The sequence below is a fragment of the Myodes glareolus genome, chromosome 1 (genome assembly GCF_982192425.1).
Source record: "Myodes glareolus chromosome 1, mMyoGla1.1, whole genome shotgun sequence".
NCBI classification, from domain to species: Eukaryota; Metazoa; Chordata; class Mammalia; order Rodentia; family Cricetidae; genus Myodes; species Myodes glareolus.
Window position 1 is genome coordinate 6,351,069 of NC_142026.1, and position 26,219 is coordinate 6,377,287.

The 26,219-nt window shown below is 43.0% G+C and overlaps 1 protein-coding gene and 1 long non-coding RNA gene across 2 annotated transcripts in view; one reads left to right on the plus strand and one right to left on the minus strand.

The window, feature by feature from the left end:
* Window positions 1-26,219, minus strand: part of Dytn (dystrotelin) — a 50,514-nt gene that overhangs the window by 15,744 nt on the left and 8,551 nt on the right. Inside the window, exons 3-10 of the mRNA XM_048459374.3 lie at window positions 25,617-25,818; window positions 23,541-23,626; window positions 22,686-22,786; window positions 13,459-13,530; window positions 13,079-13,242; window positions 9,047-9,158; window positions 7,497-7,622; window positions 5,591-5,610 (exon numbers count right to left, since the gene is read on the minus strand). Coding sequence (XP_048315331.3) covers window positions 5,591-5,610; window positions 7,497-7,622; window positions 9,047-9,158; window positions 13,079-13,242; window positions 13,459-13,530; window positions 22,686-22,786; window positions 23,541-23,626; window positions 25,617-25,818 — 883 coding nt within the window. The remainder of the gene's footprint in view (window positions 1-5,590; window positions 5,611-7,496; window positions 7,623-9,046; window positions 9,159-13,078; window positions 13,243-13,458; window positions 13,531-22,685; window positions 22,787-23,540; window positions 23,627-25,616; window positions 25,819-26,219) is intronic.
* Window positions 16,578-18,815, plus strand: LOC146896198 (uncharacterized). The gene is made up of 3 exons (XR_015000222.2): window positions 16,578-16,680; window positions 17,144-17,203; window positions 17,413-18,815. It is a non-coding gene; the product is annotated as an uncharacterized LOC146896198 (long non-coding RNA).

Sequence of the window (26,219 nt, forward strand, 5' to 3'; positions counted from 1 at the left end):
CACTAGAGAGGTGAAGACAGGAGTGATATGGCTGGGCAGAGAGAGGAATATAAGGAGGGAGGAGCCAGGAGCTCATGGCATTCAGTCTGCGGGTTTGTAGAGACAGGACCTTCCCTATTTGGTCTGAGCATTTGGAGAGGCGAGAACTCTGGTGGCTGACTACTGTGCTTCTCCGATCTTTCAGTTTTCACCCCCTAATATCTGACTCCAGGTTTCTATTTAATAAGACTAATTAGTATTGCATTACACATATTATTGTATGATACATTTTTTTCTGTAGCTGAGAAGCAGTTTAGATTTATATATATGAGTGTACAATGATAGTCATAGGCCAGATACCATAGTTTATGAGTCATTCCCATGAAAAGACATAAAGTTGTTTTTTTAAATTTTTAAAACTTTTATTAATTAATTAATTAATTGTGTGTGTGCCATGGTGCCTGTGTGAAGGTCATAGGACAATTTTGTAGAACCAATTTCTTTTCCTCTTTTAAATGGGATCCAGGCATGGAACTCAGGCTTTCTGGCTTATATGACAAGTGTCTTGACCCACTGAGACATTTTACTGGCTCTTAAGGTTGTTGTTTTTTTTTTTAATTACTTAAGTTAGATGTAGTAAATAAAACTGTGTGGCTTTCTCGTACAGGTGCGTAAGGTCCTTTGGTCACTAGTGGTACTACACACATGAATACACACAAAGAGGAAAAGGCCTGCAAAGGTTTACCTCACACATGCTACTGCTGGGGAACTAAGAACAGGCTGCATCCTGTGGCCAGACAGGGTTACATTTTAAGCACATTATTTTAAGCTTCAGATTCACATCTTGGTCAGACTACTAAAAACATTCTAAATCAATCAGAATGTACTACTTGCCTAGGATCGGACAGAGAAACTGCAAACAAGAACAAGGTGAGGAGTGAGAGAAAGACATGGCAGGCCTCTTCTAATTCCCTGCGGAGAAGAAGAGGTGTGAAATGTGATCCTACACGGTGGCGGTGGCGGGCAGTTTCCCTTCTCAATGGAAGGGTCCCACAGAACACCTGGTGGGCACGGCGCTCACTCCCTAGGGCTGGAGTCCAGGTTCAGCTCAAGCCAGCACAGCTGTCGCGTGGAAGCTAATTGTTTCCTTTGACTATTAAGAGCATTGTAAATGATCACCCTTTGATGGCCTTCCTGAAGATCAGGCTGCATTAGTTATGACTATTCTAATATTCTTCTAGAAGAATAATTATTTTATAACAACATTAAAAATAAGAACAAAATGGAAAAAATGGGCAGGGGATAACATATGGGATAGAGTTGTATTTATGTAAAATGAATAAGTCCGAGACATCTAACACAGTTCTCGTGAAGCTTTAATGTTAAACATTTTTACCTTCCACACTAACAATAACAATAACCCTAAGGACAAAAGCAGCAACAGAGCTGAGAGGAAACTTTGGGACCTGGCGGGCCTTTCACGGCCAGGATGGCGGTGATGACTTCATGGATGTATGCCGGTCCTCACACTCACTATCTGTAAACATTAAATATGTGCCCCTTTTAATATGTCAACACACTTCAATAAAGTGGCTGAAAAATAAAAGAGGAATCTTGCTATATATTATACAAATAACTATCATAAAACTAGACTCTCAGGTGATACTCTCATAGAAAAACAAAATGAGAAGCAATTGAGCAGAGAGGGAAACAATAAAACTCATCCTCAAATAGTGAGAATTCTAGTGTATACAGAATCATAATACAGACATCAATAAAGAAAGCGTCTATTTAAACAACAAAAAACAAGAGTAGGAAATTATTGTCACTTATCATAAATTTAAAAAATCAAGATAGATTTAAAGTTGTAATGTCAAGAAAAACATTTTAAAATAAATACAGTTAAAGAATTATTTGATTTCTCACTGAAGAGCTTTCTATCTAAGCCTAAAATTGTAAGAAATTATAAAGAAAATATTGAGAGCATTTTTAAGAGAAATTGAAACATTTGTAGACTAAAGGAAGCAGGGTTTGCTCTTACAAATGTAGAGATTCAAAGTTTAAATATATTGATGTATCAAAGTGACATACCAGAATGGGAGGGGCAGAAGAGAAGGAAGGGACAAAATATAATTTCCTTCTAAAGGATTTGGAGGAATGTTTTGTTTCACTCAATTTGGGAAAAATAAAGACAAGTGAAATTATATTTTACTTTCTTGTAAAGTAGCAGAATTTGAAATGTGGCAAAAGTTGATCTTGGTTTTAGTCAGTTTCAGGGGCTGCATTTCTGAGCATACAATCTAGTATCCCTTTTAGAAAAGCAATTTTGCAAGAAGCATGAAGAACCTTGAACATATTTCCATGAACATTTTTGGTGATTTTGCTTTAGAAATGTATTGTGGGGAAATAATGGGGTAACTACACAAAGAATAATGAAAGGAAATTTTAATAGTAAATTTTAAATTACAGTAAAAATTGGAAACAACCTTAATGTCAAACAGGAGTTAAATGAATAGCATTCTGTCTATTTAAATAACTATGAAGATGTTTTTAAAGAATCCTGACAATGGAAAATGTTCACAACATAATTTACATTGACAACTTGACAGTATAATCAGTACGTCTCAAAGTATGATCTAAGCTAAAATATTCAAAAGGAGTGAAGCATATTGAAATGTTAATGATGCGTACACATATTATTTTCATTTTTTAATTTTTTTACTTATTTTTCCAAATGTAATGCAGTAACTGTATATCCCTAGGTGGGCAAGGTAGCCAGTATTTTAGAGGCAGAAGCTATAAATCTGACTTGAGTTCTAGTTCAGCTTGGGGTGCAAAGAGACAAACAAAAACATGTAATATTTTATGATTGAAAATATGTCCCCCTATTTTTCATTGTTTACATTAACATGGTGGGAATACTTTCTGGTCTGGATAATGGTTTTCTAAGCTTTGGGACATGCTTCCAGAGTGGTTGGGATGCTGTACCAAGCCTTGAGACATGCTTCCAGAGTGGCCGGGATGCTGTGCCAAGCCTTGGGACATGCTTCCGGAGTGGCTGGGATGCTGTGTTTCACTGATGGTGTCTCTACCTTTTGGACTCACCTGATGATGCGGGTTGTCATTCGCTTGTGGAGCAGTCGACAGTCTTTGACACAGGTATCGGGGGCATTCTGTGGCTGTCGCTTCTACTGCTCCTGATGGCCTCACAGACGCTGGGGCTTTAGGGCTTTTATACTCAAGGCAAAGCCTGTTAGAAAGTAGAGTTTTATAAGATACGGGGGTAATTGTTATTGATTTAGTATGATAATAAGGAAAACTTTTTTTGGAAAATGTATTTTTAAGAGATTTACTTTTGTGTGTGTGTGTGTGTGTCTCGTATGCTCACGACACACACACACACACACACACACACACACACACACACACACCAGTACGCCATTTGTATATGCCCACAGAGCCCAGAAGAGGTCATTAGATGTCTTGAAGCCCAAGTTACAGGCATTTGTGAGCCATCTCACAAGGGTACTGGGAACCAAACTGGGGCTTTTTGTAAAAATAAAATCGCTCCTAACTATTGAGTCTCTCCAACTGCACGCCCCTTTTTGACTGAAATGTCAAATCAGATGTCAAGGTCAGTGTTTCCTCATCAAGTGGCAATAATGTTCCACTTCTCCCCTGTGTTCTTTTCCAGACAGACTGTACAGTTGGTAGAGAGAGAGCTAAAAACAGAAATAGAAAGTTCATGCTTCCTTCTTCATGCCAATCTAGATATAAAAATACAAAGAAATTCAGGGATAACGACCCCCAGGTCATCCTGTCCAGATCGCAGAGCAGGAATTCCAAGCATGGGTGTGTGTTTGCTGTGCTGGAGCAGAAGAGCACAGGTGACTGTAAGACCAGGCACTCTTGATTTTACAGAGTTCCATTAAGCATCCTTCAAAATTATTTTTGAAGCATTTTTACCATCTTGAGTTATTATATTTGAGCAAATGAAGAAAACATCAAGAGAGCAGAGAGCCACTACGGCTCACCGAGCGCACATTTAACAAGCAGATTAATTCCAGTTGCTCTTGCTAGATAGTGGTAGCAAGGATAGGACGTGGGGAGAAGTTGTGGAGACGAGAGACTGGTGTGTGCTTAGTCGATTCTGTCAGAGGTGGGATGCGGGGCAGAGAGGAGCATGTTTCCGTCAGATATCATTTGAACCCTTGACTGCTCTCACAAAATACCGTACACTATGTGTATTAAACAACAGACGTCCGTGCCGCATGTTTCTTACATATCTAGAGGTTGGACATCTGAGATCAGATGCAGGGAGGAGTTGCTTCCTCATCGCCTTGAAGTTTTTGTTCATAAAGCTCGCCTCACACACAGTGTCTCATGAAGAGACAGCACAGAGGTTCAGGAGCCCTGAAGTACTTCAACACGGCACTAGGGGGCGTTTTGTAACAGTGAACCCCCTTAGTGGGCAAACCCGATTCAGAATAGATGTGTGAAAGGCATTTGTGTACAGTGTCAAAGCTGAACTAAGGAGGTAAAACCCACCCCCAGGGGAAGCACGTGTGGGCAACCTTTGTGTTTGCTGCTCTGTACGTATCTGTAAGTGCTGCAGTGGCACCTTGAACACTGATTTTGGATCACGCATAAGATTTTGCAAGCAGGTGAATGTGTAAGCAGCTAATCTGTGAATGATTAGGAATGGTGTAATAGTTTTGCTGCAAAGACATTCCTGTTGGTGTCCCATTCAGCTATCCTGCATGCTTCTCTTGTTCAGGTCTTGTTTTCTGTGCTTAATTTTTATTAAGCATAATTTTTATTATATGAGTCTCATATCGTGTTAAACTTGTTCATAGTTTCTTTGTAAAATAAACTGCACTATAAATGAGAGTTTTATAGAATTTCTAGTTGGTTATTGCTAATAGAGTGAAGAGCTATCAATTTTATACAAATATGTTTTATGTTCCACCATTATCCAAAGCCTTAATTATAGTGTTTTCTGCTAAGTTCCTCGGGGTTTCTTTGGAGAGTATATCAGCTGTAGATGCAGCTGATTTCATCTTCTCTTTTTCAGAATTTTAATTTTCTTTCATGAAAATTTACTTGCAAGAACTCCCCAAAATTTTTGATAATGGTGGTGATGTCTGACACCTCACTTTCAATTATGTTCTCATAAATAAAAGTGTTATTCTTGTTGATATGAACAGTCATGAGTAAAGTAAATCTATAGCAAAAGGAAGGGGCTCTCTACCATGCAGATTGCTTGCTGAATTATTAAATAAATCCAGTATTGCCACTTAGCAATAACCATTACCTTAGAAGATGGGCATTCTTAATTTGCCAGCTTAATAGATAGCAAGGATAACTCCTTGCCTATGATCACATTTGAGAAATTACAACACTCACATTCATTTCTTTCAGGCTGGTCACCAGTCAGAACTTCTGAACTCATCAATACCCAGACCTCATTGAAAATTACATAAATCTTGAGGATTAACCATATTTATTATATCCAGAGTAGATTGGATATAATACAATAAATTTAAACGAACCCTAGTGTTGTATAGCCCTTGCAGTTCTCTTTGTTTATCTCATCCCACAAATACTGAGCCGAGCATCTGAAGGATGGGGCTGAAGGGAAGAAAGTCCCGAGGACAAGCTTCAGTTCTTCCAAACTGTGCCACCTAGTTTTCTTACGCCTCCATTCCTAACATGCTCACGATTGCATATGGATTATGATGCTCCTGAGAAGGATGAACACAGAGTATTAAAAATGCTCTTTTGTGGGGCTGGAGAAAAGTTCAGGAGGCCAATGCTTTCCTGGCAAACATGAGGCTCTCTGTCTGGATTATAGAGCCTTTTTTAAACAGCCTGGCATGGCGGCATGCCCTTGCAATCCGAGCCTGAGAAACAGACTGATCCAGGGCTCCCTGGTCAGCCAGCACTTTACTTGGCAAGTTTCAGGCCAGAGAGAGATGCTGTTTCAAAGGGGGGTGGGGGCATGGGTCAACGGTTAAGACCAGGGTTCCTTAACCAACGTGAGCAGAGGACCAGGGTCAAGTCTCAGCACCCAACTGGCAGCTCACAAACATCTAATTCTAGTTCCAGGGGTCCAATGTCCTCTAGGCTTCATGGGCATCAGGCATGAATGTCGTGCACAGATATGTACATGTAGACAAAACACCCATACACATACAAATAAGTAAACACAAGAAAGAAAGAGAGAGAGAGAGAGAGAGAGAGAGAGAGAGAGAGAGAGAGAGAAAGGAAGGAAGAAAGGAAGGAAGGAAGGAAGAAAGAAAGGGGGATCGTGCCTAGAGAATAACACTGAGATTTTCCTCTGGCTTCTATACTGACATGTGTGCATGCATCTCAAAACACATGAGCATCTGCACACACATGAACACACATATATGAATATTTATGTATATACACAAAATCGTAGCTTACATCAAGAGTGATGGTACACACCTGTAATTTCAGCACTCAATAGGCAAAAGAAAGTGGGTGGTTAGTTAAGAGGCTAGCCTGGGCTATGCAGTGAGTTCAAGGATGGCCTGGGGTACCTATCAAGACAGGGTCTCAAAATACCAAAGCAAGACAATAAAAGAAATCAAAATGTATTTGGGGTATAGTAACAGGGACACCGTTGCCATTTGGTGCAGGTACGTAAAAGAATGAGGAGTTTCATCTACAGCCTAAGTCTGGGTTCCCTCACAGCGAAGTGTGAATAGTGTTCACAGGACAGTTGTTCTAACAGAGCCCTTTAAACTTGAGTCTCAGGAGCAATTAACTCGATGGCCACTACATGGCACTGTTGCCTCTCAGTTCCCCACAAACCTAAAGCTGTTTACTGAGGGGAAAGTGCTTGAATCTCTACCTTCTTCCCACCCCTTGCCTTCTGTAGAAACTCTTAACATTAAATCTGCTGCAGGGCCTCAGGGACCATCCGAGAGCCCAGAATAAGCAGCTGTTGAGTTCTCAGCCCTAAATGGGTCCCCTGTATCTCCTCCTCCGAGTTCAGAGAATATCACAGAAGAGGAAGCAGAATGGAAAAGCAAGAGAACAGGATGGAGCGGGTAGAGCCCTGTCTTCCAGGCTGACAGCGTGTACCTTTACACTCTCATCTCCCGGGAACACAGGACCTCCTCAAGACTGGCCCCTCCAGAATTTCTTCACAGGGGAAGAGGGGCTCGAGGCCCATGCCTCCTGAAGATTCAGTTGAAAGTTGCTGGGGCAGGGCGGTGGAGAGAAAGAAAGAAAAGAAAAGAAAGACATACATGAAAGGAAGAAGATAGAAGGTAGAAGGTGGGCTCTGGAAAAGGAAGGGGTTAACAGGAGTGGGAGGGGACATGGGAAGGTGAGGTGCTGAATATGAATATATGAAGATGCTATTATAAGCCTAACACTCTGTGTGATTAGTATATGCTAATAAAACCAAACTTGAGAGAGAGAGAAAAACCTGTGGATATCATATGTGCTGACTGTAGACCCAGCATCCAGGCCACACACCTAGCTGCATCCCGTGGAGACAGCTGGTCCAGCAGCCACTGTGTTCCCAAGGCTCTTGTCCTGTCGGGTCTCTGGGGCAGGCTGTTTCTGAGGCTCTTGAGGAGGAGCTTTGTGCTCTCCTTTGCTGACATCTGTGGAAATGAAAACCATTAAAAGTGGCACTAAAGGGCAGCTGAGAGGACTCGGTGGGGACAGGCACTTGTTTCCAAGCCTGACCACCCAAGGTTGATGTCCAGGACCAATGGTGGAAACGGAGAATTGTCCTCCGCCTTCCGTATGTTGGCTGTTTGCATGCCCCCCACACAAATGTCATAAAATCAAGTCCATAAAAATCTTAAAGGGCATCAGATCAATTTAAACATGGCCTTCATTCCTTAGAGTTAGCCCATGATGAAAGTGTTGGTAATCATTTTTTCTGTTTTTGATGCTTTGGAAAAAAATAATACCCCTTGCTCCTAGAGTTTCCTCATATCATTTATGCATAAACCCACTAGTAGCACAATCCTCAATGCTGAATGCCCAAAAATGCTTCAGTAAACAACTGCTTCTTAAAGAAACAGGACTCTAAAGCTGTAAGAAGGAGCGATACTACACGGGGTTTATGGTAGCTCACATTTGTGGATGTGGATTCCTTTAAGAACAAGGTGATGAGCTGTGTATTTGTCTCCAGAAACATCCCTCCCAGGTTTACTGCTGTAAGCAATTTCAGTAGATAGTGGATGACCCGAAACCCATCCATCCGGCCCACTCGAGGAAGTTCAGGACAAAGAAGCAAGGATGTTCAATTTGAAGGCGTCCAGCCTTTAAAAATTAAAGTGTGTTAACCAGATGACCACACGGTGTCACTGTAACACCATTAAGTTGAAGGCTTCCAGGGCTGGGGTGGAAGACCAAAGGCAATGAAATGTGCTGGGTAAGTGCAGTTTAGCAAGATATTTAGTAAAATTCAGGAGTCTGCTTTTCCTGGAGGGGCCTTGATGTTGAAGAGAGAACCAGAAGCAATCACCTGCAGTCCACGCAGTGGTGTCTGAGGCACTGCATTGTGCAGATTTACCCGAAATGGGTAGTTAAAGAGACAAGGATTTCCCACTCCCAGTCACCCTCACTCCCAGCCACCCCTAGGAACAGCACAATGCTTTTGCAGTTTATTTTTTTTATCTTAAAACTAAATGAACTAAATCATTGTTGGTTACTAATGATTTTCTTTAAAAGAATCACAAGTCAAAAGGTTTTACTTTTTCAGTGAAAACCTGGACAACATTTTTTCTTTTTATCCCAAAAGTTGTTGTTGGTGGTGGGGGAATACTTTTTTTTTGTTTTTAAACTCTTGGCATGTGTCAACCATAAAACACACAATGAAAGGCATTATGACATCTTCAAAGAGCATGTGCTACTATTCCATCATAGGGCGCTCAGTCATACTGAGAATTGTTAAAGGTGGAGCTTGCCATTTTCCAGCTTCTAAACTGTTAATTGATGGAAGAAAAGGGTTTTTAATGGAATGACTTATAAGACTGGGGTAGTGAAAGTTTTACCACGCTGCCTTAGATGTTACCTGGACACACTCCTCTACCACAGTGTGGGTCTTCTGGTGGGGTTTGTTGTGGAGACCAGATAAGAAACACAGCTGGCAGATGTCAAAGTTGAGACACTTCAGACAGCGGTATCTGCCAAATGAAATTGCAGTTTATGTCACTATTGGCAGAGAGCAAACGGATGGAATTCAAGCAGAGACTGAGCACCCCAACCACGCAGGAGGTGTCGGATCCTACAGTGCTTACAGTTTGTCTCTGGAAGCTGACAGTTATTGAATAACCCATGTGCTTACTTAGTCAAAGAAACCTGACCCTTATCCTAATAGTACTGTGTGTGTGTGTGTGTGTGTGTTTGTGTGTGTGTGTGTGTGTGTGTGTGTGCGTGCGCGCGCGGGCGCGTGCCCATGTGCATGTGCATGTGTATGTCTTCATGGGCCATGGCACATATGTGGAGGTCAGAGGACAACTTTGGGAGATTGATTCTCTTCCTCCACACCAGTTCTGAGGAAGCAGCTCAAGTGGTCGGGCTTAGAGGCCAACACCTTAAGTCATGGAGTCAACTCACCAGTCCTTGATGGAGTTTTTTTTTAATAAGACATTTTATTAATGTGTCTTTACCCAGTAAACTACAGTCTAAAGGTCTGAATTATGTTCCTTCCCTACACTACCCAAATATCAAGTGCCTTGCATAGGCAGAGTCTTAGGGGCTGCAACCTCAAGAGAAATTCTCAAGACTCAGGCCATATTTTGGGGATCTACATGAAGCACTCAAATAGTTTGAGTGTAGTTTCCAATTTAAAAAAAGAAGTTTGTCATTTTTGATAGAGTTGAATAAAGAGTCCTCTTGGAAATCACAAGGTATGAACCCGAGTTCCTGATGCTAGGGATAAAAGTTAAATCTTAGGTAAAAGATTTCAAAACAAGCCCATGCTTTTCCTTAAAAGTCTGTGCATAGGGAAGAAAAGATGGAGGGAGGGGGGTTCTTCAGTGGCCAGGAGCTTTGTGAGCAGCTCACCTGTTTCTTGACTCGTTAACATGGCGGAATTTTCTTCTTAATTTCTGAATCTTAAATCTCCTTGTGTTCAGAAGAAGAGAAAACACTGAACCATGCTGTTAGTGGGAGATCTCTCCTAATGCACAGGGAGAGTGCTCTCCTAACTCTTAGAAAGTATTGTAATGCTGAAGGGCTAGCAAGACAAGTCGGCCTCTGGTTAATAGTAACACTGTCGTACCTAGCTGTAGCAGTGACAGCCACTGCACTGCACAGTCAAGCTCGGGGTTTGGGAGGATCCTTGTCACATGGTAGGTCATCAGTGAATGTGAACTAACTGAAGCTAAGTTAACAGTCTGCTTTCTGCAGCGGGACAAGGGACCTAGTTAATACTACTTACTTGGCCTTGCAAAAGTTTTGCGTAGCTTTGAAAATTAATCAACTCATCTAAGTGTACAAGATGGAAAAGCCTTGTCTTTAATGAGGATTATTGGATGAGCTACCTATCTGAGCTGGCAGCTTTGTCCAGCCTTCTAGACAGCTGCAGTTAACTAGTCTGAACAATACGCTAACTTCCCTTAAGTTCTGAGACCTTTAGACTCACAAGAAAGGTTGCTGAGTGGATAATACAGCTGGTTTGCTGATCATTTTACCAAATAGAGAACCCAAGGGTTTTTTTTTTATTCCAATCTCATCTTAGTCTTCTATGATTTGCTTTATTATAGACCATAAATGATAGCCCATCTGGAACTCAGTTCTTGGAGTAGGGACAATTTCCGCTCTTTATGTCTTCCCCTCCCCATGCGCACGCATGTGCACTTGTGTGCATGGACACTAGAGGTTGATGTTAGATTTTTTTTTTTTTTTGAGATAAGGTTTCTCTCTGAGTCTGGAGTTGACTCATTCCTTTAGACTGGCTGGCCACCAGGCCCCAGGAATCCTCCTGTCTCTGTTTCCAATCCTGTTTCTTCCACTGATTCTGAGGAACAGAACTTGTGTCCTCGCACGTCTACATTTGCCAGCTGAGCCATCTCCCCGCCCCCTTTCCTTGTCACAGGAAGTTGAAACTTTCACTCTTCCTGTGTCTTCTGAGCTCTGTGGCCGCTTCTGCTCTAAGGCCGTTTTACCAGTCTCGCTGGAACTAAAACTCTGAGAATCAAAACCACAAGTGTAAGGCTAAGATAACACATCCATACAAGTTTTAAGAGACGGCACTAAAGGAAGTCATAGACATCCCCAGAGAATTCCTTCTTAGCTCGCTCTGCCTTAGCTGTCTGGGAGAAAACCCAACCATCTTTCTAAGAAGTTTAACTTCATTTTTAACAGAGAACAACATATTATACAGAAGTCTTACATGTTCTATGCTACACTGTGCTATTTTGGTTGCCTGAGCAAGTCACTTAAAGTCATTGATACTCGCTTATAAAATAATGATTTTGAGGGAAAAATTATTTCAATGTAAAAGTTATACCTTATGTAATTTCTTTTTAAAAAAATATTTATTTATTTATTTATTATGTATACAATATTCTTTCTTCATGTATGCCTGAAGGCCAGAAGAGGGCACCAGACCTCATTACAGATGGTTGTGAGCCACCATTGGTTTCTGAGACTTGAACTCAGGACCTTTGGAAGAGCAAGCAATGCTCTTAACTGCTGAGTCATCTCTCCAGCCCTACCTTATGTAATTTCAAAGTTAACTTTTTATCTGGCTTAGACATACAGTGGCTAAATAAAGAATGCTTTTCTGTCATTTATTGATTTATATATATATATATATATATATATATATATATATCTTCTTTACTCTACATTGTAGGAAATTTAGTTTTTACTATAATATAAACATTTCCTTGGTCCTGCTTGCTTATTTTCCTATTGACATGGTTTATTGTTTTAAGTTGATAATTGCAAAAAGGTTTATATGAGCCAAATGTTTCTGCACCTTTCAAATCTGTTGCAAACTCAGTTCAGCTTTTCAGTCAAATTTCAACTTGATTTCCAGATTTTTGGCGGGTCCAGTAGACCTGTTTCATGCCTGTGGGGAATGTGGTTAATGTCTGAACCAGGGAGGATCAGGTGCTCCAGAGGAGAGGTAGGACAAAGTGAGCAAGCGTGAGCACGGAGGGTTCCGGCTTCCCTCCTCACCCAGCGCCCCTGGACCTTGTTAGCTGCTGGACGTCCTGGAGTTTCACCCTCATACAACTGCCTGCCTGCGCCCATAGCTCACGACCCACGACTTGCCCGTGCTTGGTCAGACTTCTCATTTACTTCTCTTCAAAACTCTGGCAGCATCTCTGATTTTACTTCCTTGTTATTTAATTTATGGAAAACCTATACCCCAATCTTTCTTTTTTCTTTTTTTTTCTTTTTTTTTTTGGTTTGATAGGGTTTCTCTGTGTAACCTTTGCTGTTCTGGAACTCGCTCTGTAGACCAGGCTGGCCTCGAACTCACAGAGATCCACTTCCCTCTGTCTCCCAAGTGTTGGGATTAAAGATGTGTGCTACCACAGTTTAACAAACTATTCTTGTAGGTAGCTCCTAAGTCTGGAACAAAAGACAGCTGTTTTGTACCTTAGAGCAGCAGTTCTCAACTTTCCTAATTCCGCAGCCCTTCAGTAGAATTCCTCATGCTGTGGTGACCCCAATTATAAAACTATTTTGATGCTACTACATGACTGTAATTTTGCAACTTTTATGAATTGCAAGTAAATATCTGATATACAGGGTATCTGATATGCAGGATAGCTGATAAGTGACCCCTGTGAAGGGTTATTTGATCCCCCCAAAAGGGGGTCACAATTTATAGGTTGAGATCCACTGCCCCAGAAGAAAAAAACTTGGCTACTTAAGAGCATTGAGTCAGTGGAAGAACTTAATATTTCATCGTTTAGAGGAAAATAAGTTTATTTTCAACCAGGATGCCTCAGACAGGGAATTTATTATTGAACTAAAGGCAAGTGAATTCCAGATGTATAGAAAGGACCCCAGAGGTTATCTATGTGACTCCATTGAACCCGTCTATCACATGACCATTTGGGAAATATGATGCTGATTGTACCTCAGTCCTATGATTGGGAAGGTTTTGCATGTGCTGCACCGCACGGGGTGAGTGAGCATTTCTGAGGTTGACAATTGGTAGCAGGTTGGGAGCCACAGAAGTATAAGAGGCTCTGACTGTAGCCAAGACAAGAATTTCTCCTCCTTGATTCCAGAGCTCAACACCTGGGAAAGAAGAGCAGACTGAAATGCACTTTCAGGCGGGATGTGCCCCTCTTCTTTCTCTCTGGTTCCATATCTGTCCTGCTAAGGAAATCAGTCATGTGAAAGCTGGAGGTAGGACACCTCCAAGCTCAGGTTGTCCTGGAGCACGCCTGCAGCCTAATTTAAGCAAACTTCAAACACCTGCATCGCTTCCCAGGGCTATTTTATGCTACTCACCCCTCGGAAGCAGCTGTGGACAGCATGTTCTGCAGGGCACAAAGTACAGCTCTCGCCGACAACAGCAGGAATCTGTAAAGCCAAACTCACGTTAGCTGCTGAGTGGACTTAGTGTGCTGGAGTAATGGAGGTCATGCAAGCAACAAATATCAGACATCTGAGAACAGAGGCGTCATCTCAATCAAACCAGTAAGCTTTAGGTTTTGTGTAATGCTTGAGTTGGAACAATGCATAAAAAAGACTGGAGGAAGACACAGAAGGAAGGCACCGGGAAGCCAGGGAAGATGTCGGCTGGCTGACGCCTTAGAATCCCAGGCAGATTATTTCAATCTTTCTTTTTCTTTTTCCCTGATGGAGGTCACAGTGACACTGCTTTCAGGTTCACAGTGGCTTTAAGAAATATCTTGTCTAATATTTTCACATTGTCTCATTTGAATATATATCAATTCCATTACTTGTTTTGATCCTATGTCAAAATATCTGACACAAAGAACTTCAAATAGGAGAGACTGAGGTTGGCTTGTGCTTCAGTCCATGACTTCTGGGCTGTGGTGAGGTAGAGCATCAAGACAGAAGGCCGTGGCTGGGCAGACCTGGAGCAGGAGAATTGTCTGTATTCTGTCAATCATGTTTTAAATAAACGCTAATTGGCCAGGCAGGAGGTGTAGGTGGGAAAACCAGACAGGAAGTGGAAATGATGCAGGCAAGGAGAGCAGGAGAATTCTGGGGAGGAGGGAGTTGATTCCTCCCACTCCTGCCCAGACCATCGAAGCAGCAGGATGTGAGCTGCCCCACTGAAAAAGGTACTGAGCCACATGGCTAACATAGATCAGAAAAATGGGTTAATCAAGATGTGAGAGTTAGCCAGTAAGAAGCCTGACCTAATGGGCCAATCAGCTTTATAACTTACGGAGTCCTCTGTGTTATTTTCTTTGGGACTAAAGAGCTGGGGGGACTGGGCAGGAAAGAAGCCCCAACAAGCAGGCCCGCTCATGTTACACAGACCTCACGGTGACCCAGGAGCATAGGGATGAGAGGCCCATAAGAATCGATCTCTTTTTACATAGTTCCTTTAGCGAGGCCCTAAATAAGAAAGTTTCTACCAAATAATCCCTTCAAAATCTATCTAAGCCATCGGTTAGATCAGAGTCCTCAGAACCCAGTCACTTCTCAGTGATCGGATCTACCAGTTGGGTAGCAAGCTTTCAATTCAAGAGTCTTTTGGAGGACACTTCATATGCAAACCATAACTCCAGTCTTTGAAAGGAAGAACTGACAAGAAATGACATCACTATATCAAGAAGAGGTATCTACACATTCACTGCAGCCTCATTTAGGACAGCCAAGATCTAAGAATGACCGAGGTGTTTGTTGACATTAATGGATGCTATCTGGCACTTAAAAATAGCTATAGCATTGACGAACCTGGAAAATATATGCTAATATTGAAATTAGCTATACACAGAAAGACCATATAATCTCTCTTACATGGAGAATCTAAAGAGAGGAATATAAAGAAGCAGAGAGGAGAATGTGGCTTCCTGGAGTTGAGGGTGGAGTAGGAAAACCAGGAAGATACTGCTCAAAGAGTGTAAACTCACGATTTATGATGATCAGGTTCTGGGGATCTGACACAGCACAGTGACTTGTTAATGATGTCTCCTGCTCTCTCGACTTTGATTTGCAATCCGGTTAAGGGATCTTTATCTGTGCTCACACATAAATAGTGACTGTGGGAGTGATGAGTGTGCAAGCTACTTGATTGTGGTAATCCTTACACACGTACAGCCATGTTGCCTGTGATACACATGGTGTAACATCTCACCTCCTTCCTCTCCTTCCTCTCCCTCTCTCCATCCCTCCCTCCTTCTTTCTTTTCCTTTTTTTTCTTTTTCATTTCTTTCTTTATTTTTTTTTTGAAATAGGGTCTTGCAAGGGGTGGTCTCAAATTCCTGAGTTCATGTAATCCTATCACTTCATCTCCATAGCTGGAGCTATAGGCATGTGTACACCATACCACATTTTGTAATATAATTTTTGTTGTTTTTAAAGCTATATAAATTAAATGATCACTGAGAGCTGATGTTTTGAGCAAGATAAAAAAAACAAAACAAGTTTGTTGCACAATTGGAGTCTCACTCTGGAAATCTTCCCTTTCCATTAAGGGGACAAAACTCATTAGACTTTCTTTCTTATTTGCTTATTTATATTTTATAGGTATTCCAATGGCTCAATTGTCCCGGCGTTATACCTTTCAGCCACATTCATCACCTGGGGGTTGGGGGTGGTAACTAAGAGACTAAGGCGATGAATTGGATTCTGGTTTCCGTATGCATAGCTGTGTACCAGTCGCCTTCACTTATTCGCATCTGGACAGGAGTCCCACTTTCACATCTGATGCCTTGCCCAGCACAAGCTGTCAGATCCACTGCCTGTAATTGCAAAGACGCCCTGCCGAGTCCATCAACTCAAATAAACGTCCTCCTAATCAGGAAAGTGGCACTTAAAACCTCTTCGCTGACAATTAGCCAGACAGAAGTCAACAAACATTTGCTACTAGTAACAAGATGACTTGTGCTTTAAATTGATAATAACCCTGTCACCAATCGAGAGTAAGGAATTAGTCCTTATGTTATTTAGTCAAACAACAGCAACAACAACAACAACAAACCAACAATTCATTTCCCATCTTCTGAACATTTATTAAGAATGTTGCTGATTCAACGTTCTTCCTTCTCTGGTGTTCCTACCCCTAATGAAGAAAGAGGTCTCAGTTCACATGTAAATACGAGGTGAAAGCCCTGGGATCACCAGCTCTGTAACTCCAGTATTAGTGAAAGAAGTTCCCCACTGTAGTGGGATTTAACCTGGTGTTTCTCCTTTAAATATCTTCAGGAACTTTTTGTAAATGATTTGGCTGATTTCTTGCAGGCGACTCCGTGACATGCTGGCCTGGGCAGAGTGGCACTCAGAACGATACTTAGCGTTCCTAAGGGATGATTTGAATCACATGGTGAGGACTGGAGTTTTCTAAGGAAGGAATACGTCTTAGATTTCATAACGGAAGTCAATGGGAGGATAATTTGCTATGCAAATTGCAGTTCTCCCTCCCAGTAGCCTCTCAGAAGCTGTTAATGCTCACAGGAAGGACGAGCCAGCGTTTATTTCAGCCCTCATTGACCTTGATTTAAAATCCCTGGAGCCATCAGTGGTAGTCAGGAGGTGAGCACAAGGGCTCGAGAGGAGAGGGGAAATGCCACTCTGTCCAGGTCCTTCCTATCATACCCACTTTGAAACTGGCTACTGTTATCAGCCTGATGGGCTAGGCCCCTGGCTTTCCACCTGCTTGCGTTCTGCGACATGAGTTGTGGAGGAACATCTGCGGTGGCAGTTGCCGGAGACATGCCTCCGACGGCAGAAAGCCTGCAGTAGGATCTGGGCGCTGCCGCACCACCAGAAGAGCCTTGAGGTATTTAATATTGTTATCTGGCATTCTTGAGTCAGGCTGTGGAGCCTAGAGTAAGCACCAAGTACACAGCAACAGGAAGTTGCTATGGGGCAGAGCTGCATTACACCAGGACATCACAAAACCTGGCCCCTGCTCTCTGGATTCGTTTGTTTTTCTGTTGCTGTGATAAACACCATGTTCAAAAGTAACTTGGGGTGGGGGTTATTTGTCTTACAGGTTCCCGATCACAGTCCATCGCTGAGGGAAGTCAGGGCAGAAACTCAAACACAGACAGAGGTGGGTACCACGAAGGGAAGCTACCTGCCTGGTGTTTTCCCATGGCTTAATCAGCCTGCTTTCCTGTATATCCCAGGTCCACGTGCCCAGGTGTGGCTGCATCTACAGAGGCCTGAGCCCTCTCATGTCAATTATTTATTAAGAAAATGCTTTATAGACATGCCCACATGATGGAGCCATTTCCTCAGTTAAGGTTTTCTTCTCCCCAGTGATTCTAGTTGTGTCAAGTTGACCAAAACCTAAGCCAGCACCTTCCTACACGATGCTTTTGGCTGAAAAGAAACCTTTAGAGGTTCTCATTCACTGGCTGCCAAAAAGACCCGCTCTGTGGTTCCCAGCAGCGATGAGGAAAGAAGACACATGCTTGGACAAAGAAGACTCTGCCCTGAGCATGGACCCCCTGCCCATTGTCTCTCTGGACAGTCCCCTTCTCCTTCCATAAAACCATGCTGAGACCCCGCAAGGTAGATTTGAGGCAGAGAATTTCCTCTGCATTCCTGAGAACTAGCTTTAATAAACCTGTTTCCTCCAATAACTCCCACCTCTCTCATAAAATAATGAGCAGTATGAACTTTAGATTTCTGTAACAAAAGAAAAACAAAAACAAAACAAAAACAGGACCTTTCTGAAACCAGTTGGAACCAATGTGGCCAGTCAAGATGTATGCTCACTGCCCTTCGCTTCTTACGGCTTTTCCTGATCATTAACATGATTGACATTTCCCATTGTGTACCTGATGCTGTGACACATCTGAACACTCTGCACAGCAACAGAAAAGTAGACCCTGTTCTTGGAAAACGCAGACAAATCCTGCAAACTCCTGCTTTTATCCACTGTAGTTTGTGAATTATTTTCAGTTTATTGAACTTATCCCTAAGATGTGGCTCTATCCACATCTTGTCCTTGAAGCTTTGTAATTAGAACTGTTTTCTAATTCTTTTGTCTCGTAGCTGAATCTGTCTCTGTGAGTGACAACATCTATGCCTCTCTATCACTCCTGAGACCCCCCTAACCTTCACTGCCAGCAACACTTTAACCTTCCTAAAAAATTTAAAATCTGCTGTCAACTCTGGTCAGGCGAGCTGCTGTTTGCCATGGTCAGCAGTGACTGCAGAGACCGTAATTGGTCAGAGTGCAGAAAATAAATGGCTGTTGAGTACCCAGCCATAAATGGGACATTTTTATTACCTCCTCTTCAAGGTCTTGGGACCGTCACAAAAGAATACCAGAGCTGCAGAGAACGGGGAGAGCTGTGTGGAATGCTGATTTCTGGACATGGTATGGCTGTGGCTCTCTTAAATTCAGAGCAGCTACGGTCACCGACACAGAACCTGTACAACACTGGGTCTATTAGTGTCCTGTCCTGAGACCCCACTCCTCTCTGAGGATGGATATGCAGTTATTTAATGATGGTTGGAAGAAGACGGGACATTTGACATTTTCTTTAGTGGTGTCCATTGTAAGGATTCCACTCGCCTATAATCAAACTTATAGCCATACACCTTTAAACTATCCTGATGAAACACACTGAATCACACCCAAAGAAAGACAGGAAAGTAGAGGAAAGTCGGTTTGGATGAGGAAGGGGATTGGTTGGAGCTGGAAGGGAACAAGAGAGGGAAATGTGTGTGTGTGTGTGTGTGTGTGTGTGAATATGAATGAATATAGTATGTATATGTCATGATGAAACCCATTATTCTACATAATACTATGCTGATAAAAACATTAAAATATTTAAGTCATCACTGTACTGAGGAACTATGAACATCTTGTGAATATAGGAGATGAGAGGAGCAAGGGAATGCACAAGAAACTGTCCCTTCTCACAGAGCTTCAGTTTGAACAACTATCTGTGCAGAAAGATGCCTTCTCGAGAGCCAAGAGAGACAGCGAGAGAGCGGGCACCTCGTTGGAACACAGTAACAACAAGGAGCAGCTGGAGATCTTGCTCGGTGGGCAAGGAGCTTGCTGTCCAAGTCTGAGAACCAGAGCCCAGATCCCAGCATCCATGTCAAAAGTTAGCTGTGGCTTCATCGGTGCCTGCAATCTCAGTACTGTGGGAGCAGAGACAGGAGGATCGCTTGGGTTTGCTGACCAGATCTAGGGTCAGTGACAGACCTTATCTCAAGGGAGTATGGTAGATAGTGACAGGATGGGCACTTGACACCTCCCCCAGTCCTCAGTGTGCACACGCTCATGGGCACACCCATGTGCACACACCAGGAATCCTTGAAGAAAGCAAGGATAGCAGTTTTACACAGTCAGTGCCCGCCCTCCACTAGCCTAAGGGAGAACAGTATCTACAGAACATTGGTTGGGGTAAGAGAAGGAGGTAGGTAGAACAATTTGCATTAAATTCATTAGTAGACAGCCTCACAGCACCTAACCTAGACCAGTGCGGGTGGGCTCGGTCTTCAGATCCACGCTGCTGTGGGCGAGCGCCCATAGTCTCTGAGAGATGAACTATCAGAGTATTGTTTCTGGCTGATGGCAGTAATCTTGTTCTCTGAATAACGAGCTCTCACTGGTAGGCAGACCTTAGAAGACAAGGCTTGACTTTCAGTTTTCAGTTGTGATGGCTACAGTGATCCTGGGCTTAGGACATCGCCCAGCCGAGCAATGACTACAGGATTCATGGGTTTAAGGACCACAGTAGCAAGTCTGTCTAGGTATTCTAGACAGGTTATGGCTATAGGACATAACCAAACTTCAGATACTGGAATAGCTTCTATGGTGGTCTGAATGAGAATGGTCTCCCTGTGCTGATTTCTGAATATTCAGTCTCCAGTTTGTGGAACAGTTTAGGAAGAATTAGGAGGCATGGCCTTATTAGAGGAGGTGTGTCAATGAGGGTGAATGGGATTTGGGGTTTCAAAAGCCCATAACATTCCAGTTAGCTCAGTCTCTAAGTCATGTTTTTGGATCAGATGTAATCTGGCCTAGATTTTGGTGCAAATAATAATCCATTTTGTCCCTACCGCACAATCAAATGTGTCCTTAGGTGTCTTATTGTTATCCCATTTCCCCCCTCCTAATTGTAGTCCTATTTTCCTGGCTCTCTTAAGGGACCCTGATAACGACATTTCAGTCAGCCTACTCAACACCCCCTCCCACATTAAACCAACACCCCCTCCCACATTAAACCTGAATATTTCCTATTTGCCTGTGTTATTCTTCAATCTTTCCCCATCAGTCAAGGAGGCGTACTAACCCTAATCCTCTCAATTCTCATCCCAACTCTCCTCCCATTCCGTCACGCCTCAAAGCAATGACCCAGTCCCTGTACTGAGTCGCAGTAGCTGTCCCACTCACCCTCCCGCAGATTTCCAGGCGACCCTTATCGTTTGTCAATTAACCTCCATCGTTTATTTCTTCATTATCCCAATTTTAGTTCTGATTTCTGGTCTAATATGAAAATGAACCTAACATCCCAATTGTATGCTAACTACTTTAGTCTTATAAACCAAAAATGAAGAACTAGCAGCTTCTTAGGACATCAGGAAAGAAGGTAGCCCCTCCGCTGTCAACACCCAAATCTGATATTCTCCTTAAACTACTCCTTGCTTCGTGGTTCTCAGGCTGCTGCCCAGCACCGTGCCCGCCTATGGCCACAATCTCCACCATGATGGCCAAGGAGTCCAGCCCCCTGGGACCATGAACCCTCAAGTTAAATGTTTCCTTAATCAGTGGGCTTGGGCTTGGTGTTGCTATGGCAACAAAAAAGGAAACCAAGATAGTTACCTCCTTCTTCAACATGTAGACATCAAAACTTGATCATAAGGATCAAAATTCATCAGAGAAACAGTGTCTGGAAGCAGACAGTTACCAGTTCGATTGTGACAGACAGATGGGAGGTTTGCAAAACACTAAATGTCATTTCAAGGAAGTTCATCAAACCACAGGAAAATGAATGTAAACAATTCAGAAGCACCAGAAAAGCTAAGAGAAAGAAAAGGCAAATGGAAGTACAAGAGCAGCAAAGTTCAAGGAACAAGACGGAAACCACAGCGAAGGGCAGCAGAACTGGGCAAGCAGAGGGATGAAGGTGTGGACTCCAGACAAGGGTTCAAAAGCACAGTGTCCCAGAAGGAGGCAGAAGAAGGATGACATGGAATGAGAAAGGCCTACAAGATTCATGGAGCAGTATCGAAAGAGCAAAGACACAGTTTTCATGTAAGACGGGGTAGGACGAGGTGTCGGAATCCTGCGCAAAGAAATTCATCAGGCTGAATTGCCATGAAAACATGGGGAATTGAGTTCAGAACTCCAGAACCTACATTTATGCCTTTTATTAACTAAAGAGCTTTATTTATTCAACAGAATAAGTAGTCTTAAGTGAGTCTTAAGTAGACTCACACATTCCCAAATAAATAGCATCCCATTGCAAAATGAATAAAATAAAAACTACAGATAGTTGGGTGTGTATATCTGAAAAGCATGAAAAACCTTATGTGTTTCCTCATGGACATGAGGTAAGGGTGGAACAAATCAAAGACCTGTGACTGTGCCTCTGCTTGCGCAGCACTGGAGAGCTGGCTAACAGGGGTTCTACTTACATCATTGGGACTCTCTCCTCGCACCTCTCTCTTTCCTCAGTGCTGAGGATGGAATCCAAGGTCCACTGCACAGCATCCAGCCACCTAAGCTCCGCAGGTTTTTATAGCACTTTTCTCTGAGCACTCCCATTCTTAGAAGCTAAGCGTAGGGTGCACGTGTAACACCAACACGAAAAAGCAAAATCACCTGTCTCCCTGTGAACATCCAGTTTTGTATCCTTCTAAAACACTCATTTTAGTTTTCTAAACCTTTGATTTCCTTCCTTTTAGTTGACCTTTTCTAACTAATGAGTTGCAGGTATTTTATAAGAGAGTCAGAAATTTGTTGTTTTTAAAGAGAAGGGTTAAGTCAAACTACAAAAGCTTTGCTTCCGCTGCTACAGAATACAGGCTTCATGCTGTAAACGGGAACAGATTATGAAGAACTTTGGGAATGAGAGTGAGTTATGGTTGGATCTTAAATGTCCTCCATAGAGCATGTATTAAAGGCATAGTTGCAGCTTAGAGACATCAGAAAATAGAAGAAGTGCTAAGAGGTGGGACCTCATTAGGGATAAGCCTTGAAGGATATTAAGGGATTCTAGTCTCTTCCTCTCTCTTGCCCAGCATGAGATGATCAGGTTCCTCTCACCCATGTTCCCATCACCATGTTTCCATTTCTCACAGCCCAAAAGCAACTGATCATAGGCTGAAGTTTCCAAAGCAGTGAGCCAAGATAAACTTTCTGCTTCTTAAGTTGGCCATTTGAGGAATTCTGAAACACAAAGGTGGCTCACGCAGGAAAGCTCACGGCTTCAATGCAGAGGAAGACACAGGCATGGGTCAGGCTTGCTACAGAAAGAGGAATTGATACTGTGACAATAGTGACAGCAACAGCAGGTTGATATGACTGACACCAACTGAGAACTCATAAGGACTGGGATTACCTGCTGGAGATCTGTTAGTAAGGCTCTCAAGGCCCTCCGAGTCATGCGGGCTCGGGAGTCACCCCCTCTACTGTTGTTTTCTGCATAGAGCTGAAAAAAAGCTAGACACATAAAAGGTCAAGAAGCCTTTAGTCAATCCCTGTGTCCGTGAAGAGTACATGATTTGGGCAAGTTTCTTTGTGAATATAAAAGAAACGTGGAGTCATGTTCCTGTTGTTTGCTTGTTCCCGTGAAGGCCTTCAAGGGCTATCCGTCAGTAACTGAGACCCCAAACCTCCACCCCCACCCCGGTAATTCCAGACCTCTGTGCTGGAGGTTGGTGAACAGCACGGTGAGGATCCCAATTAATTAGTGGTTTCAGGACAATCTCTAAAATCATAAATGTCAAGGGGGCCAAGCAATGCAAAACTGAAAAGCATGGATTTTTAAAGAAAACCCTGAAATCCTCACAAATGTAAGCATCTCTCTTAAATATAAACAAGACAAGAGCTAGAGAGCTGGCCCAGCAGTGATGGGCACCAGCTGCTCTTCCAGAGGTCATGGGTTTGGTTCCCAGGATCCACAAGAAGGCTCAGAACCATTTGTAACTCCAGTCCCAGGGGAACTGACCTCCCTTTGTTGGTCTCTGCAGATGCTGCACTTATATGATACAGAGGCACGAATGCAGCCCAAAACACCCATAAAATAAAACTAAAATGTGAAAAGACAAAATAAAAACAAACCCAGCCAGCCAAGGGGAGCACATACCACAGAGCTCGCCATTGTGACAGGGATTCAGACATCAGCAGAGAGGAAGACACACTGGGGGCTGGGGAGTCACCACACTTCAGAACACACTTAACTTTTACACGTTACCTCTGTACTTTGTAAGAGGACTGTCCCCTGAGAGGGCAACCAGAGCCGCAGCCACAGGCTGAATTTTGAGACTACCCGATCCCGTGCTGTGGGGTCACAAATCACAGACAAGTGTGGAAAGGCAGCGTTATTTAGGTGAAGTGATTTGGGGAGTTCCTCACTGACGGTTCCTGTGAAGGCCGTCTGATCCAGGCCATCAAAGGATGTTTCATGTATGATGCCATGCTGCTCTCTTCCCATGTTCTCTTCACATATTTAGAACTTGGCAGAACAGGGCATCGAGTGAACATGGTTTTCTGATTCACCAATTTATCCATGAAGTCATTCAGTAAATATTTACTGGGTGCTTTTCTATGATAATACTGTGCCAGGGACTGGGTGTGCAGATGTGGAGTGGGCAGTCGTACTCCCTTAGGATTCATCTGCCTGCCTTCCACATAGCAAAGATAAGGGTAAAAATAAACAACATAGTCGGGTGGGGTGGTGGTGGCGCATGCCTTTAATCCCAGCACTCAGGAGGCACAGGCAGGATCTCTGTGAGTTCGAGGACAGCCTGGTCTACAGAGTGAGTTCTAGGACTGTCAGGTCTGCTACACACAGAAACCCTATCTAGAATAAGTAAACAAATAAACAAACAAAATTAAGAGCATGTGTCCCCTCCACAACCCCTTGTGGGCTCTGGCCTGGCCCCTGACTGTGGGCTGCGCACCAGCTGTGGTGCTTTACCCTGTACTCAGGGTTTATCAAAGGTAGGAGGTTGTTACAGACAAGCACACAACTGAAAATACGCTCAAAGGCTTCGTGTTAAAGAGACTGAAATCATGACAGCATGAGGAGATTTGTCTATTACTTGTGAAGTTAGGAAAAGTTGCAAATTAAGAAAGAAACAATTATAAGGAATTTGACCGTGACTTAGTTCTCGCCTCACAGAGGCAAGCTCATGTCAGCATCGTTCATTGTCTCCTCCACTTCCTCCTCCTCTTCTTCAGACCAACTGAGAAAGGGCAGAGGAGAGTCCCCAGCTTAGCAAAGCACACACTAAACACACGCACATGCACCCACATACTAAACACACACACATGTGCCCACACACTAAACTTATGCACATGTGCCCACACACTAAACACATGTACATGTGCCCACACACTAAACACATGGACATGTGCCCACACACTAAGCACATGCACCCACACACTAAACATATGCACATGTGCCCACACACTAAACACACACACATGCGCCCACATACTAAACACATGCACATGCGCCCACACTAAACATACACACATGTGCTCTCACACTAAGAAAATGCACATGTGCCCACACACTAAACACAAGTACATGTGCCACACACTAAGCATACGCACATGCGCCCATATTAACACAAGCACATGTGCCAATACACTAAACACACACACATGTACTCACACACTAAACACACATACAAGTGCTCACACACTAAACACATGCACATACATCCACACACTAAATACATGCTCATGCACCCACATGCTAAACCCACGCATGTGTGCCCACACATGCACATGTGCCCACACACTAAACACATGCACATGTGCCTACAGAGATTCACAAAGCCACTATCTCCAGAGTGGGGCTGCCCTCTGATATGAGATAATCTGTTAGTTGTCTCTGTATGGGCTATCCAACTATATCCCAGCTAAAAACTCAGCTAAGTCAAAGCTTGGAAGAAAATAAACAAGAAAGAAAAAGAAAGAAACAAACAAGAATTAGTCCACAGGGAAGGGAAGAACAAAGTGTAGTATATTCACATCCATCCAGTCACCCCTCCAAAAAGTGGGGATTCTGCTCTGACACGGGAATGGGTTTGTAGAAAAGAAAGTAATCTCCTGCTTCTAGCTATGTATGCGCCATTCGTATGACTGACACTTAGGAAACTTCTCTATTTCCTTATTGAGTAACGAGTCAGCAGGTGACAAATAATCAGCAAGTAAAGACAACGTCACACACCAGATCTCAAGTGGACACTAGACAGCCCCAAATGGCCGGTGGCCAGAGGCCTTGCTGCTGCGGCCATGGGCAATCCCCAATCCTCACCGGTCATACATGGCCATGAGAAGACTCAGAGTGAGTTCGGGAGCTCGTGGATGCACTTGAGCTGGTTTACTCATCTCGGTTCTCCGAAACAGCTCCTGGAGCTCCCCAAAAAGCTGCTGCACAGAAAGAGAGGTCTCCATGCTCTCCCCAAACCGTCCACACGATAGAACTTGCTGAATCAAAGAGCTGTTCATCAAGTCCACTGCAGGAAACAGATGAAAGATGAACCCTTATTTTTCTGATGATGGCAATTGGCTTCAAACCAAGCAAATATTTTCTGGTATTTAAGTGAGATTAGCTTTTGGTTTTTGTTTTCAACAGTGGTCATATTTTAAAAAGGGAATTAAATGTGCCTATCAGGGACATAGATCTTCTGTGCCATCCTGCTATGACTATTTTGGCAAACGACTTGATTTTGGAAAATGGTGTGTCATTAAGGTGTGGAAAACACTACTGCTAGGATGCTTGCTGGGGTACTGTCTTATAAACAGAAGTTAAAAAGAGTCAACAACTTGACAAATGTACATTCTAAAGAAGTTGAAACCCTGTGGTGATGAAGTGGGAGGGCTGAACATTGGCCTTTCCTATCTGAACACAGCATTC